Source organism: Artemia franciscana, chromosome 17, assembly GCF_032884065.1.
Source record: "Artemia franciscana chromosome 17, ASM3288406v1, whole genome shotgun sequence".
Lineage (NCBI taxonomy): Eukaryota > Metazoa > Arthropoda > Branchiopoda > Anostraca > Artemiidae > Artemia > Artemia franciscana.
In genome coordinates this window covers 7,821,773-7,839,122 of record NC_088879.1, presented here as the reverse complement: position 1 = coordinate 7,839,122, position 17,350 = coordinate 7,821,773, and the positions used below count along the sequence as shown (strand labels likewise).

The following is a 17,350-nucleotide window of genomic DNA, read 5'->3' as shown; positions in this document are numbered from 1 at the left end:
TGAATATGACTTGTTGACACAGTCACTGCCGATACAAGCTATTTTACACTCGAAAAGTTCAACTAATGGCTAGGAGAACGGATTTGCAAAAATATGTTTTAAATTATACCATTTTCGAAATTCGGTCGGCAAAACAATCTATTTATTTGTTTTTTTGGGGGGATACTGAGAGAGGAGAATGTATTGCGACAGCCCTAGTCCAAAAAGGCCTAAGAGGTACTGATAACACTGTTTGCAAAACTTAATTTTTATAGGCGTAAGTCTATCTTTAAGGTAGCTAGGCCTCCTTAAACTTGATATAACAACCCTGTTCAAAGAAGGACAAAGAAATCCTCCACTAAGAATTGCTTATGATAATTCAACTTACATAAATTGTTCACAACATAGTTTTTTTTATATCAATACCTCCTTTATCTATTTTTCATACTCAACTTGTATGTACATCTATGTCTCTTCGCATAAGAAATTGGATTTATGTATTCTTTAGTAATAGCGAGGGGGTTGCCAGGGAATATGGAAACAGGATGGATCGGCAGGAAGAATCTTTTGCTTGAATATACACTGGTACAATATACTCGTGTAATCCAATATTGACTCCATGAGAGCTTCAAGTATACAAAGAGAGTAGTTTTTTCCTCAAAGGAAAGTTGTTCCGCAAAATGAACGATTTTTGTTCTTTTATAAAGCCTTTATTAGTCAACGGTGCGTTCCCACATGCGACCTTTTACGATTTTCTGTCCACACATTTTGTTCCTAGGAGATTTCGAAATTATCGTTCTGTTGAATTGAATGAAAATTGCTAATTTCAAAATAATATTGCATGAGAAATAAATTACCACTTGATAGTTTAATACGGAGCACCCGGGTTCGATCCCCGCTGCAGTAAGGTTGGGCGACAAGCTTGCTACTTGTACCTGTAAGAAACACTCAGCAACTGAAACGTCGACTCGACGGCCTCTGTGCCAGCAATGGCTCAGAAGGAACTTTTTTTATAGTTTCTCAAAAACCTGATTATGTTCTGTTTCAGCGATTATGGACTATGACTTGCTCTTTGCAGCCACTGGTTGCAACCATGATTTTTAGCCAGTGAAAAAAAATGAACAGTTTTTGAGTCACCAGCTTGTTTACTAGCACCACGACACCTCTAGAGCTAGACAGACAATAAGCAACACCTCTTATAAGATGCATAAATTCAATGCAATCTGTTCATACAATCTCAATGATTGTGTTTTTGCCCGAAAACTCATAGTTTATTAAAAATTTGAAAAAAATTAGCATTAGTTTCATTTAGTTTCATTAGTTTCATTAGTTTCAGGGAATTGTTTCATTGAGTGGTCTCACACTGAGTGAGCGAAACCTTGAAAGCAACAGCATTTCCAGTGGGATCAAAGATATCTTAGTGGATGCTGCAGTACATATTAAATAAAAAACAATTTTTAACGGAAAGTAAGGAGCGACATTAAAACTTAAAACGAACAGAAATTAATCCGTATGTGAAAGGGGCTGTCCCCTCTTCAACGTTGGCCTCTTTACGCTAAAGTTTTTATTGTTTTAAAAGGTATAGTTGTGAGAAAGAGTCAAACTTCAGCGTAAAGAGCGGGTAGTTGAGGAGGGGACAGCCTTTCATATAAGGATTAATTTTTGTTCGTTTTAAATTTTAATGTCGCTCCTTACTTTCCGTTAAATTAATTGTTTTATATTTAATTTCTGAATGTTTTGAATTAATGCAGGTTTTGATTTTGGCTCACCGTACATGAATAACAAAAACGCAATTTGCCTATTAATATACTTTTTTTTGGCTAAATAGCTTTCTCAAAATTTGGATCCGACGATTTTGTAAAAAAAGGGCAAGGGAGGGGGTCTAGTTGCCCTCCATTTTTCTGTTACTTAAAAAGGCCACTAGAACTTTTAATTTTATTTACGAATGTCTTTATTAGTAATAAATATGCGTAACTTACAAATTAACTTACGTAACGAAATTCTACATTCGTATATTTCTATTACGTGTATGAGGGGTTTGCCCCCTCGTGAATACCTTGCTCTTTAGACTAAAGTTCGAATTTTGTTCCAATTCTTTAAGCATGACACCTGAATCACAAAGACCGCTTAGTCAGAATAAATATCTCTTTTAAAATTACTAAAAATACTTTAGCGCAAAGAGTGAGGTATTGAGAAGGGGGCGAACCCCCTCATATACGTAATGAGCTCTGTTTATTTTAAGTTTAATGTTGATCCTTACTTTCGGTTGAAAAAACTTTTTTTATTATTTAATGTCTCATTGTTTTTTAAATAATGATGGAATATCCATTACTCCCTTCATGGAAATTATCCTCCCTCATGATAAATTCCTCAATGGAAAGATCCTCCCGCGTAAACCCCCCGAACCTACCCCCCACCAGAAAAATCCCTCCTGAAAATGTCTTTTTACTTCCCAATAACCAATACTATATGTATTATATGCATATATATATGTATACTAGCTGTTGGGGTGGCGCTTCGCGCCACCCCAACACCTAGTTGGTGGGGGCGCTTCGCGCCCCCCCCAAGCCCCCCCGCGCGCGTAAGTCGTTACGCGCCATAATAGTTACGCGCCATTGTAGTTGTGTCCCTATGTCCCACCTGTGAATATAGATATATATATATATATGGTTTTAACTACGTAAAACTTGCGAATATACAACATTCTTTGCTGTCCCATTGTCTTTGCATATAAATAGATTGTCAGGTTATCCCCCTGTTTCCCCCGGTGTCCCCGTTGTAGTTGTGTCCCTGTGTCCCGGTCGTCATTTATATTCCCTGTGTCCCGGGTCCCGGTCATCATTTGTATCCCGGTGTCCCGGTCTGTATATACATTCGTTTTTTAGTTTTGTTTTTCTCCTTTATTTTTTTCCTTTTTTTTCTTTTTTAGCTTATTTAGATTTTTAGATTTTTTAGTTTTTTTATTAGTTTTTAGTTTTTATTTCTTTTTAGTTTTTTTGTCCCGGTCGTCATTTGTATCCCGGTGTACCGGTCTGTATATACATTCGTTTTTTAGTTTTGTTTTTCTCCTTTATTTTTTTCCTTTTTTTTCTTTTTTAGTTTATTTAGATTTTTAGATTTTTTAGTTTTTTTATTAGTTTTTAGTTTTTTTTTTCTTTTTAGTTTTTTTGTAGTTTTTACCTTCTTTTTAGTTTTGTTAATTTTTTTTTTTTTACTTGTGTCCTGGTCGTCATTTATACTCCCTGTGTCCCGGTGCTTTGTTGATTGCTAATCGAACATTCCTTTTGTCCTGGTCGCTTTCTCTTTGAGTGTCGTCATTTATTTTTTTCTTTTTTAGTTCTTTTAGTTTTTACCTTTTTTAGTTTTTTTTTAGTTTTTAGTTTTTTTAGTTTTTAGTTTTTTTAGTTTTTTACCTTTTTTTAGTTTTTTTAGTTTTTTAGCTTTTTTATTTTTTTTATTAGTTTTTAGTTTTTTTGTAGTTTTTGCCTTTTTTTTTAGTTTTTGTCCTGGTCGCTTTCTCTTTGAGTGTCGTCATTTATTAGTTTTTTCCTTTTTTTTTTAGTTTTTTATTGGTTTTTACCTTTATTCTAGCTTATTTTTCAGTTTTTTCCTTGTTTTTAGTTTTTTTTTTATTTTTTATTTTTTTAGTTTTTTACATTTTTTTAGTTTTTTTAGTTTTTTTAGTTTTTTAGCTTTTTTACTTTTTTTATTAGTTTTTAGTTTTTTTTTGTAGTTTTTGCCTTTTTTTAGTTTTTTCAGTTTTTTTTTTAGTTTTTTATTGGTTTTTACCTTTATAGTTTTTTTAGTTTTTTAGCTTTTTTATTTTTTTTATTAGTTTTTAGTTTTTTTGTAGTTTTTGCCTTTTTTTAGTTTTTTCAGTTTTGACGTCACCTAATCCAGTTTTTTCAGGTGACGTCACCTGACACATCCATCCACACATCCACAGACAGACAGACAACTTATTTTTATATATATAGATATATATATGTAAAAAACAATTTTTTTCTAAACAACAGTGATGAGCGAAAATATGTCTTCAGAAGTGTAAAAAAAATAATTGACATTATAATGAAAAATCAGTTAGAAGTTAATAGAAACAACTTGATAAGAATCCAACCAATAATGGACTTACAGTTTACAAAAAATAAAACTAAATTCAACTCAAACTGGAGACGAAGAGAAATTACTAAATAATTGAACGAGGAAGTTGTCTATGTTGTACCCCAATTAAATAAAAAAAACAAGTTTTTTTAAACTGCAAGTAAGGAACGAAATTAAAACTTAAAACGAACAGTAATTTTTTCGTATGTGAAAGGGGTTGTCTCCTCCTCAATGCCTCGCTCTTTACGCTAAAGCTTGACTCTTTGTCAAAACTCTACTTTTTAAAACAATAAAAACTTTAGCACAAAGAGCCAGGCGTTGAGGAGAGGACAACCCCTTTCACATACGGAAAAACTTCTGTTGGTTTTGAGGTTTAATGTCGCTCCTTACTTGCAGTTAAAGATTTGTTTTTTTATTTAATTTCTGAACGTTTTCGAATTAATGCATGTTTTGATTTCGGCTCACCGCACATGAATAATTAAACGAAATTTGCATATTATTTTTTTTTTTGTTAAATAGCTTCCTCATAGTTTTGATCGGATGATTTTGATAAAATAAAGGGGTGGAGGAGAAGGCCTAGATACCCTACAATTTCTGGCTATTTAAAAATGCAACTAGAATGTTTTTTATTTCTTTACGAACGTTTTTGTTAGTAATAAATATACGTAACTTACGAATTAACTTGCGTAATGAACTTCTATATTTGTTTATTTTTATTGCGTATGTGAGGGTTCTCGCCCCTTCGTCAATACCTCGCTCTTTACACTAGAGCTTGAATTTTGTTTCAATTCTTTAAGAATTACCCTTGAATCACAAAGGCCGTAGAATACTTAGTTGAAATTACTAAAAATACTTTAGTGTAAAGATCAAGGTATTGTGGAGGAGCGAACCCCCTTATATACGTAATATTTTCTGTTCGTTTGAAGTTTTAATGCTGCTCATTTTTTCCAGTTGAAAAAAAAAATATTTATTTTCTCATTTTTCTTTAAATAATGATAGAAAATCCTGCGCATCCTTCATGAATATTCTCTTCCCTCATGATAAATTCCTCCATGGAAAGATCCTCCCACGTAACCCCCTCCCCCCAACCCACCCCTGCCCCAACACGAAAAAGTCCCCCTGAAAACGTTTGTAAACTTCATAATAGCCCTTACTGTATGTAAACAATGGTCAAAGTTTGTAACTTGCAACCCAGGGACCGTGGGGGATTAAGTCGTCCCCAAAGACATAGTTATTAGGTTTTCGACTAAGTTGAACAGAACAGCTATCTCAAAACTTTGATCCGGTGACTTTGGGGAAAATCTGCATGGGAGGGGGCAACTTCTAGGACCACTGTGTCGATACGATTACCCCTGGGAGAAAAAAAAAATAAATAAACACGCACCCGTGATCTGTCTTGTGGCAAAAAATACAAAATTCCACATTTTCGTAGATAGGAGCTTGAAACTTCTACATTAGGGTTCTCTGATACGCTGGATCTGGTGGTGTGATTTTCGTAAGGATTCTATGACTTTTAGAGGGTGTCACCCCCTATTTTCTACAATCAGGCAAATTTTCTCAGGTTCGTAACTTTAGATGGGTAAGACTAAACTTGATGAAACTTACATATTTAAAATCAGCATTAAAATGCAATTCTGTTGATGTAACTATTCGTATCAAAATTCCGTTTTTTAGAGTTTCGGTTAGTATTGAGCCGGGTCGCTCCTTACTACAGTTCGTTACCACAAACTGTTTGAAACAATGGGCAAAGCTCATAACTTGCAGCCCTTCCCCCGGAGCATTTGGGGTATTGCCTTCCCCGCCAAACCAGGATTTGGTGTTGGAGGTGTTTTGTGACATAATTACAAATACAGCTTAACATTCTGAACAATAAATAAAACATAGAATTCCAATATGTATATAAACATACTCATTGGAAGAACAGAGCTGAAAAAAATAGTGATTGTTTTCCTAAGACTCTAAGGGGAAAATTCAACTTGTAATATTGCTGCTTTAAACCTACGACTTATTTTCGTATGCCAATTAGCATTTTCCTTGTTTTTGGAGGCAAGCACAATCCCACCACGGTTTTAGAGCCTCCTGAGTAAAATTTGAAGCCAGTTAAAAAAATATGTTGGATTCGCCTGATAGTTTCTTATTTGTTAAATATCTTAAGCCAAAAAAGTAAATAAAAAGCTGCCGTGTTACAAGATTTTTATTTTATAAGTGGTTCCTCTGTCACTACCTGGTAAATAAATAAACCTTACAAGTAAATAAGTAAAACGAATGATTAAACATTTAACTATAATACCATGGGCACCGGAAGAAGTGGGGGAGGTAATGTCTCACCTTAAGAAACAAGAATACATTATAAATGTATGAAAAAAGGAGAATTATAATTATTCCTATTTGAACCTAGGTAAAATCAAAGGTCATGGTAGTACTTCCTCCCCCCTCTCCCTGGGGAATTGCCCTGCAGTGCTCACGTGCCAGATATGCGTAATAAGAGGACTATTTTGAACTATCTATCTAAGGCAGGCCTAATCCCAATGTTCCTTGAGCACTCACATAGGGAGTGTCATAGGCAACTGGATTTTGGCAGAAAATGTAAAAAATGTAAACTTCAATAAAATTCGAAAATAAAAGATACTTGTGGCACTAAAAATTATTTTCCTGCGTCAAAAATTCTTAAAGGCGTCCCAAATCCATTTATGACATTCCTTTTTACATCCATCTGATTCTCCATTAACACTAAGAGTTTGAGGATTGTATGTTTTGCTTTACTATTTTGTGCTGTTTTCTATTGGCCTTGAACTATTTTTATTTGAATCACCAGTTCGAAGAAGTTCAAGCTCAAGGATAATTTCTTAAAAACTGGGTAAACCCAAAAAATTCGGCAAAGAAACTACTGTTGCCATCAGCCAGGAAAATTTCAGACATTAATCGTGACTTAGGTCATTTGTTTCCCCGATATTTTTGCTCCTGGATCTGGTTCGATGGAACTTCCCAAGAAACGAGTTTAATGTTTATGTCAGCTCTAAGAAAGAACCAGTCTATAAACAAGAGCGAGACGGACATCTTGAAATAACAGTTTTCTAGCAAAAAGTTGATCGTGCACAACTATGGGATACTATGAGCTAGTGAGTTGCTATATAGATTAACGGCTTCATTTTCTAACAACTACAAATATTTGTTCTATCTTGAATGAACCAGAGGGACACACCTTCTCATGATTGTTTGATACTAGAAATGCCGTCAGAGATGCTAATCAAGGGGGAGGCATGCTATTCATACATAAACCGAAGTCACATGAGAATTTTGAAACTATAACTAGTGATCATATTTCACGGTAAATCAGTAAGTTTTAGCTTAATTTGTTAAAATTTCGTTGGTAAATATCTAGAAAAGTGGCACTGCAGAACGAGACATGTTAGAACAAAAAAAGAAACATTTTTAGATTGCTACTTTTATTTCATTTTATGATTTTGTTTTTGACAATTCATCTTCAGCCCCTTCTAATGGTGTTATATAGTCCCAGGCCATTTATAAAAAATAAAAATAAAAATGATGGAATTTTTACTTTTATCAATGACTAACATTACCTAATTCTTTTTTCCATTCTTCTCTCTTTTTGGATCAGTTTTCATCAATTATTATGTTAGTTTTTATGTAACTTAGGACTATATAGACTAATAGAGGGGGAGGGGATTCGGATGAGTTGTCAAAAACGTGAACAAATACACAAAAATGGACATAAAAGTAGCAATCTTAAAGTTTTTTTTCTGGCATGTCTCCTTCTGAAGAGCTGCTATTCTTTACCGTTACCATATACAGCCCTAATTATATATTTCCCATGCATTTTGTCGTGTGTCACTCTTGTTTCAGCCCGTGTACCCGTAAATTGGATCAATGCCAACGAAATCAAGAAGCGGAAAAACCCACGAGAAAAATATAATTTGGGTTACATATTTTCATGTTTGGGGGGTAAAGTATATTGAAGGTACCTACAATAGGTGTTAACTACACTTTTTCTGCATATTATGAGGTAGGAATTGTTTTCTTAACATGTTTCCTTCTAAATATCCCCAATTGTTGGCTAATACCGAAATGCCTTACCGGCATTTCGGTAAAATAAGGATTTATATGCAGGCACATTGACAGAAGGTGAATGAGAATCTTCACTATTGATTCGTCTTTAACTATAAATCTGTGGGTTGCAATCGTCGAGAGATTGTGACTTCTTGGGAAGGGGCATTTTATTAAAGAGGAATAAAAAATCCCTCCATATGAGATGACTTTTCAGCAGACGCTGTCACCGAAGAGTCATCATCAGGGTTGCCAATAGCGGTACAATTGTACCATTTTTGTACATTTCACCTCTAAAGGTACATTCTGGTACAATCACAAATTTTCTGGTACATTTTAAAAATGTGGTACAATATGGTGCAATAAGATTTGACTGGGCGTCAGGACGCAGCGAGCGGAAGGAATTGTAGTTTTTATATATAGGTGAGCCGCTATTTGGAGGATTGACGCCAAAATAGTCTTTGCAGGAGAAAGGAGGTCTCCCAAATATCTTTGAAAGAAGATCCCTGATACTTTGTTCTCTTTATTGTAATGTAAATTTCCGACCGCCCACGTGTTGTGCGTAGCGAAAAAAATATTTTCGTCTTGCCCGTAGCACAACACGAAAAGAAAAATAGATATGGTACAATTTTTGATCAGTGGTACAATTTTAGGGCGTTTTGCGGTACTTTTTCTTCCAAAGCGTTGGCAACACTGGTCATCGTTACACTTTTTCAAGAATAGTTTCAGTCATTGTATTAGTGCGACAGTGGCTATAACCTAGTAAAGAGCGAAAAGCAGCCGAGTATAGCCAAAAAAAAATGGTTGTTTAGGGAAACTGCCTCGTGACAATAATTTTCAGCGTAACGCAATTTCGAAAACTTTCAATTAGATCACTGAACAGTAATCAGTAATCACCAAAATGTATTTTAGAGAATGTCGAAAATGGCTTGAAACCCACCAAAAATTGACATCCAGTTGAAACGCAACGTACTTAAGTATTATTACTTAAGTATTATATGAGAAACACTCGCGAAGAGAAATACTCGCGTGAAACGCTCGCGAATTATTAAGTATTATTACTTAAGTATTATACGAGAACACTCGCGAAGTGAAATTTCGGTAATGCTAATGAAATAAAACAAATATGATGAAAATATAATACTTTATTAGCAAAATTGTGAAAACTACACCAAATAATTATGGAAAGGGGGGCACCCAGAGCGCATTATATTAAATACGTAACCTAACCTAACCAAAATACCAACTAAATATTTAATTGAAATATAGCTACTATGTATTTTCCCAGCGAGCCCAAACTAATTGTCGGGTATTATCACCGTGAAAAGCGGGTCTCATGTTCGTGATCCAAATTCTCGAGTGTTTCTTGTATAATACTTAAGTACCAAACGCAAAGTTCATCATTGAAATCGCAATGGTCAAAAACTCTTTGACTGGATCCTTACCGTTCTTTGCCTTGAAAAACAAGTAAAATCACATTTTCCATGGGTTGTTCTCATGTGCTACCCATGTTTTCTTTATCTTCTTTTCTTCTTAAGAAAGTTTATTGGGTACTTGTGTATTATTCAGAACACACTCAATAAGCGAAGTTAGATTCTTTTGTGAAACAAACTACGATGTAGGTACATTTCATGAGAAAAACCGGTTTCATAGCCACAAAGACAAAACTCAATTTAGTTTGTTACGCATAGTGATAGAAGATAGTGTCTGATATGGATTTTGAAATAAAGATTTGGGATTTTCCAAAGACTGAAAAAGGGGCAATTATATTTTCCAGGATAAGGGGCTGTTGCCCACAAAAAAACAGTGCCTCAATGGACAAAACATGACTTTATACTCTTACGAGAAGGAACATTTTTGGAAATGTACCAATAAGCCATGCTTGAAAAAAGTCAATTTGCGTCAATTTTCATCGTATTTTGTTTTATTTCATTAGCTTTATCAAAAGTTTGGGTTTGGGCTATATTTTGCACACTAGGGGGGGGGGAGGGGGTGCATTATATCAAATACCTAACTTAATCTAACCTAACCACCTCTATATATAAAACATTTAATTAAAATGTACGTGCATCATAGTTAGTTTCACGAAAGAACCTAAATTCACTTATTGAGTTTGTTATGAATAATACACAAGTACCGTTTATTGCTTATAGCAACATTATCAAGCAGACGATAAAAACACCCCCCCCCCCAAAAAAAAAAAAACGTAGCTCACCTTTACACCTTTTGACATAAGACACAATCACAACCTTCAATTTTTTCGGTGCTGCACCTTAGGTTGTGTTTTCAAGCATCAGGTTTGAAACATGTTTCGAGCAAGTTTGACGTAAATCGTTTTCAGGTTTTCCGTGTTTAACCCAGTCAAACTTTAAAGTGTTTTCATCTTACAAATTTCAAGCGTGTTAGACATGGGTTCTTCTAAATTATAACACGCCAGAATAACGCGGTCGAATACGGGCTCTGACAAGACCCAAGCCCATATAGAACAAGGTACTCAAAACGATAATCTGCAAAACCTTTGTCAAACTCTGCGTTGGACGTGGGTGACCTGGAAAAGCTTTATTTGACCGGTTATAGTCAGAGATTTTTTCAACAATATACGTACTCAATAAATTATTTTTGTGTCATATGTTTGTCTTCACGTCTTCAATAAGTTCAAACAGCTTTAGTAGAGATTAGTGACCAATCAGTTGCACCTACCTAGGCAAGTTTATTCCAACATCATCAAAGGAGTTTTTCATGGTTAATCGGCAGTGGCATAGTTGCATCAAAGTCCTAGGGAGGGGGGGGGTAATTTGGAGCCAATTCTCCTAATTCAAGTGAAAATGACAGTGAAAACTGAAAAACGAGCCGTTTTTATATTATACCATAAAGGCATAGATATACTAAAGAAAACTAACCTGTTTCTTGACCCGATGACAATATTTTTGAACAAAAGATATTTTAGCTGGGGGTGGGGTAACCTGCGGTCTGGAGGGGCAGTTCCTCTGCCTAATAGCAAATTACGCCCCTGTTAGTTGGTCATTGATTTTGACCCCACTTTGCCAGCTTTATCCTAAAAATGAAGTTAATGCTCTAAATAACTTGTCAGTCATCTTCGTTGATCAGTCAATTCATTTGTCTTTTTTCCTTGCATCTCTAGCTCACTCAAATTGAAATCTCAGTTTGAAATGAAAGTCACTCAAAATCTTAAGCAGGGAGCTATGGGTGTTGATATTTTTGATCGAGGGTTCCTTAAAGGTGCTTTTAGACAATAAGACATGAAATTTGTCCTTAGGAGTGTCATAAAACCTGCCAAATATATTGTAATAACTACCCAAACTAATATTTTCTGGTAAAGAGAAGTCCCATGAAGATTTACCAAGATCTTCTTTCGGTCTATCCAGCTCAACTGGTGAGCAACAGAATCTCAGTTTGTCCTGGGGGACTAATCTTTGTAGATTTTGGAGGATTTGAAACAAGGCTACAAATGGGAAATGGTCGGAGGAATCAGAAAGATGACTGCCAAATAACTTGTTAGTCATCTTCGTTGATCAGTCAATTCATTTGTCATTTTTCCTTGCATCTCCAACTCACTCAAATTATTGTTTTAGCCCTTAACAAGTCGTCGTTCAGATCACGAAAAGTGTCGCAAATTTTTAAAAGAAGCTTGGCGTCGTGAATTGAAGCGTATGCAAGAAGCTGTTGCCAACATGCGCAAAGCACAGGCACATTACATCCAAAAGCAAGTCGATTGGGAGAAAGCTAAAGAAGCATCCCTCAAAGCCGAAAATTCTGAGCCTGATGGTAATAAAACTGAAAAAAGGAGGAAAACGGAGGACGAAGCAATGCAGAAGGTCAGTTGTCTTTTACCATATTATTATTACTACTTATATTACTTATATTATTTACTATATTATTTACTATATTATATTATTTACTACTTAAATTATTACTTGTTTGCCTGCACTGTAATTTCTAGTTCTTGTTTTTCACGGATCTTGTGCATAATGAGTAGTGTAGTATAGAGTGTAGTATTATATGGTGTATAGTATAGTGTATAGCATATAGTGTGATTATTATAGTAATATTTTTTATGTTTATTAATTTTGGTTACTTAAAAATTAGTTACAGTTTTTCTTCGGTAGCATGTTGTTGGTAATTTAGGCTGCTGGATTATTATAGCCGGTGCACCACCAATCTGGAATAAGAGATGCTATTGGCGGAGCACATATAGGCGGGTGGCGTCTTCTGAGTGAGCCCTAATGAATATCGTATTGTCTTTTTCTCTCCATGGATTATTATTTTAAGTTGATGCTATGTACTTGGCGAAGCTGTAGTGCATGACCCCTTCTAAAGAGGGCATGTTAATCAAATAGTTGTACTACCGTTAGGTTCCCAAGGGCATAACAAAATGTTATGCCCTTTCCAAACATCATAGTGACTTTACTGACAATGGAACTTAATCCTCCTATGGTCCCAGATATAGTCCTAAATAATATATTTCTTCGTTTTTTTTTTCGTTTCACTGTGCGTAACGTGTCCTTGTTAATGGGTACCTGTATTCTTGACATGTAAACAACATTTGTCCCAAGTGATTGCAATAAAGTTACCTTGGAAAAAATATTATTTAGAAATGATATTAAAAGGTAAGGAAATAATAGAAGCAAACACGATAATCTGACTAATAGAAACATGACGCACTGCTTAAGTGAAAATTTGAGTGCTTTAGTATATTCTTTTAGGTTTGTACATATACTAGGGCTGTATCTGGAACCAGGAATGTATTTTCAGAATAGCGACTTTGATGTTTGGAAAGAACATTAAATAAGAATCTAATGGTACAAATTTTATTTTGTTAACATGTTTATTTAAGAAGTAGTCCTGTAGTTCTTCACATGTACTTCTTTGGTTCAAAATATGCGTTTATTAATCACAATATTACTGCCTTCAGCCGTTCCATGGATATTATATTGAGTGTCGGTTGTTTTTCATTTGTGCTAAACGATCACGTCAGCTTTTTACCTGATTAAAGTGCATGTTTAGGTAGCTTTATGTTTTATGTACATGTTCAGGTATATTTTTTCACCTATGGGCTCTTCCAAAGGAAACGCACTAATAATTAATGAATTAGGCCATTGACTTTCAATCAACACTCTTTTCAAGTATAACGACCGTAAAACAACCATGCAAATACGCCTCCACCCTCCTGGTGTCCACCCTCCATCTGGTGTCAGATGTGGCCCTAAATAAAATGTTTGTCTGATATTTTCCGATTGTAAGCGTTGTGTCATTGTGGAATAAAGAGAACAGTTACACGAATAGATTCTTTAAAAATTATAAATTATATAAAATTATAAAAATTATATAAAACGTTGATAACATAGAAGCAAACATGAAAATCTGATTAATAGGAACTTTCTGCATATTCTAAAGTGCGAATTCTATTATTAAATTGTTATCTTATAGTTTTATTTACAGTCTAAGGGTATATTTGGCCTCATTAGGGGGGGAGGGTGAGCGCATTGACGCGATATTGACTAGTATATTTGGGAAGAATGGTGATTTTGAATTGAATAACAGCAATCTTTTTTTTAATTATAGTGTTTCTTTCTAGAGGAACCCAATAATGACAAGCTTACCAACGTTTGTATTAGGTTTGAACGCTATTCAATGAAAGAAAAATTTTTACTTTTTAATTTTTTTTCTAATTTCTTTGGTTAATACCTTTTATTAATTTTGCTTCGTAATTCTTTTCATTTAATTTCTTTTATTATCGTCTGTTTTACTGTGAGATTATTTTCTTTCTTTTCCCTATATTTTCAGTTTGTTGCTAAAACTTGACAATTAATAATACATCTATGTTGGAAGAGGGGGGGGGCTGTACCTAAGTTTATTAGGAGGTGTAGGTGAGGAACAGAAAATTCGGTTTGTGTTGGTTCCTTTTTATGTGTATATCTCAGTTTAAGTCTGAAGAAACTGTGAGGGTCAGCCGTTTCAAACAGATGGCGGAAATACAAGGAGTATTGGGATGAAGACACAGGAACGTTGATTTAAAGAAAATATTGGTCTTTAATAGAGATTTGGATGGGCTGACATTACCCCTCCCCTCTTTTTTCCTCGAGATGGTGTTCCTTGCCATAGCCGTATTATTTTCTAATAGACTGAAGACAGCTTGTGTTTTTGTAGCTCCTTTCAATTTCCTCCTGTGCCAGCAGCAAGGATTTTACTTGAAACAGACAAAACCGGTTTTAGGTCTTTTTTCCGATTACCATATTGCCGCATTATAGTATCCTGTTAGCGTTCGTGTTAGCTGTTTACCTGATTGTATATTCCAATCGTTTTTGGTATTTATTTAGGCAATAAATCTATTGTCCATGCTTATTGACAGAATGAACCGGTTTTGAAGGAGGCAGAACCGGTTTTTAGGTCTTCTTTCCCATTATCATATTGATGTATTGTAATAACCTACTATCGTTCGTGTTATTTGTTTCCCTGCTCGTGTATTCCAAAAGCTTTTTGGTATCTCTTCAGGTAATGAATCTACTGTCCAAGGTCGAGCTCTGTGACAGGATGAACCGGTTTTGGAGAAGGAAGAACCGGTTCTTAGATCTTCTTTCCCATTACCATACTGCCGTATTACCATTTCATATTAGCGTTTGTGTTAGGTGTTTCCCTGCTCGTGTATTCCAAAGGCTTTTTGGTATCTAATAAGGTAATGAATTTACTGTCCAAGTTCAAGCTCTATGAGAGGATAAACCAGTTTTGGAGCTGGCAGAACCGGTTTTTAGATCTGCTTTCTCATTACCATACTGCCGTATTACCATTTCATATTATCGTTCGTGTTATGGTTTCTCTGCTCGTGTATTCCAAAGTCTTTTTGGTATCTATTGAGGTAATGAATCTACTGTCCAAGGTCAAGCTCTGTGACAGGATGAACCGGTTTTGGAGCAGGCAGAACCGGTTTTTAGATCTTCTTTCCCATTACCATATTGATGTATTACCATTTCATATTAGTGTTCGTGTTAGATGTTTGCCTGCTTGTTAATTCCAATGCTATGGTTCAAAGCTTACATGATCTAATAAATCTATGGTGCATGGCATCTATATTCCACATTGATTGGAAAAAAAAAATACCTTGTTCGAATCTTCATAGAAATATCAGGTCCAAAAACAAAAAAAAAATATAAACCTAGTTATAAAATGCCATTGAAAAATTAATAATAAAAGGTATGTCAAGCTTCCGTTAGAAAAAAACAGATGACCTGATGATAAATGATGATTAAAGCATATATTACCTTTTAATAATAAAAGCTAAATAATGACCTGAAGCCAAAATATTCAGACTTCCATTTCTATTTTTGCACTAAAAATCTTTGTTTTTATTTTTTACCGTCTTATTAAAATATTTTATTTATTTTTAGTTTTTTTATCGTTTCGATCTAATGCTAATAGTACCAAGTTCATATTTCTGATAGTTACAAATTATATTACACATACTCTTGGTTGGGAGGGGGGCCTAAGAATCAAGAACATTTTCCAATAAGGGTTACGCCATTGACGAAAAACAAACAACTTGATAAATGACAAATACCAAGGTAAGTTTATTAAATACTAAGATTGCAATTTTTCTACTTTTTTGTTGTTAGAAATAAAAAAGACAATAAATTATTATAGAATATTAAGTAGTATTTGTAATATTTCGAACCCTTCTGTTCGACATTTTGTTCCTTTTAAGTTTTCAGAGCAGTAAATATCAATTACAGCTGAAAAAATTGTAAAAAGTAATCTTCTTGTTCTAAGTTATATTTTATGGCCTCTTTTTCTTATTGTTTTAGTGAACAAAAAATGAGCAGAAATGCATTCGTATTTAGTAAAAGTTTAGAGACGAAAAATCCCTTATAAAAACTTTAAGACTGAGTTTAAGGTGAAAAACTTTAAGGTGAGTTTTTTTTCGGATTCTTTCCGAAAAAAGTTAATTTTATTGCCTCTTTTTTTATATAGTTTTCTTGAACAACAAAATGAGCAGAAATGCATTCGTATTTAGTAAAAGTTTAGAGACGAAAAATCCCTTATAAAAACTTTAAGAAAATATTTGAGCTCCTTTGTGTCATGCCGAGGTGAGTTTTTTTTCGGATTCTTTCCGAAAAAAGTTAATTTTATTGCCTCTTTTTTTATACAGTTTTCGTGAACAACAAAATTAGCAGAAATGCATTCGTATTTAGTAAAAGTTTAGAGACGAAAAGTCCCTTATAAAAACTTTAAGAAAATGTTTGAGCTCCTTTGTGTCATACCGAGGTGACTTCTTTTTCGGATTCTTTCCGAAAAATGATCTATCGAGCCAAGGCTTAATTTCAAAACTAATTAATCATTTTTTTTTCCTTTTTTTGCCAAAGCTGAATCATCCCGACCAGATGTTACCTCGAAACTAAACCTCATTAAAATTATTTAAGATGCTTTATTTAATCACTTTTGGCCAATTAAGTCTATAAAAAGAAGTGTGTCTAATATTGACCTTTCTTTTAAGTGGTAAAGGGTGTGTCCTACCTTCATTTGAATGGAGTGTGAGTTATGCTTAACAATGAACTATGTAATAAGGATTGTCAAATTACCTTAGGATATTGTTTAATGGAACCACTGTGAGGTTTTTAAACCTCTAAGTTTAGCTTTAGTGACACTGAGATAGAAAATAATCAAAAATTTTTTTAGTCACCACCTACCTCAAAATTCTTGGGATAGAGGGTGAATATATCATAAGCTCTTTTGGGCCAAGAAAGCTCATGATATATCATTTCTTAGTTTTTACGGTTTAACCTATGTAAAAATCGAATGATAATTTTATTGGGGTAGAGAGGGCAAGAGTGAAAATCCTTTGATTTTAACCTTTTTTGAAGCTTTTAATTTTTCTACATTTAATTTAGTTATTTTTTAACCTTGAAAGAACAGAACGGCCTCCTTGGAAGGTATCCTGGACTCAAAATCTCCTCCTGTCAAACAGTTTGTGGTAACGAACTTTAGTAAGGAGCGACCCGGCTCAATAGTAACCAAAACTCTAAAAAAAGGAATTTTTGTAACACTAGTTACATTAAAAAAATCGCATTTTGATGCTGATTTTAAATAAATAAGTTTCGTTAAGTTTAGACTTACCCATCAAAAGTTACGAGCCTGAGAAAATGTCCCTTATTTTAGAAAATAGGGAGAAACACCCTTAAAAGTCATTGCATCT

General features: G+C 34.3%; 1 protein-coding gene across 7 annotated transcripts in view; it reads left to right on the top strand.

The window, feature by feature from the left end:
* Positions 1-17,350, top strand: part of LOC136037778 (rho GTPase-activating protein 45-like) — a 242,982-nt gene that overhangs the window by 192,445 nt on the left and 33,187 nt on the right. For all 7 annotated transcript variants that reach the window (XM_065720602.1, XM_065720603.1, XM_065720599.1 and 4 more), the window contains one exon: positions 11,739-11,981. In XM_065720602.1, the coding sequence (XP_065576674.1) occupies positions 11,739-11,981 (243 nt within the window). The remainder of the gene's footprint in view (positions 1-11,738; positions 11,982-17,350) is intronic.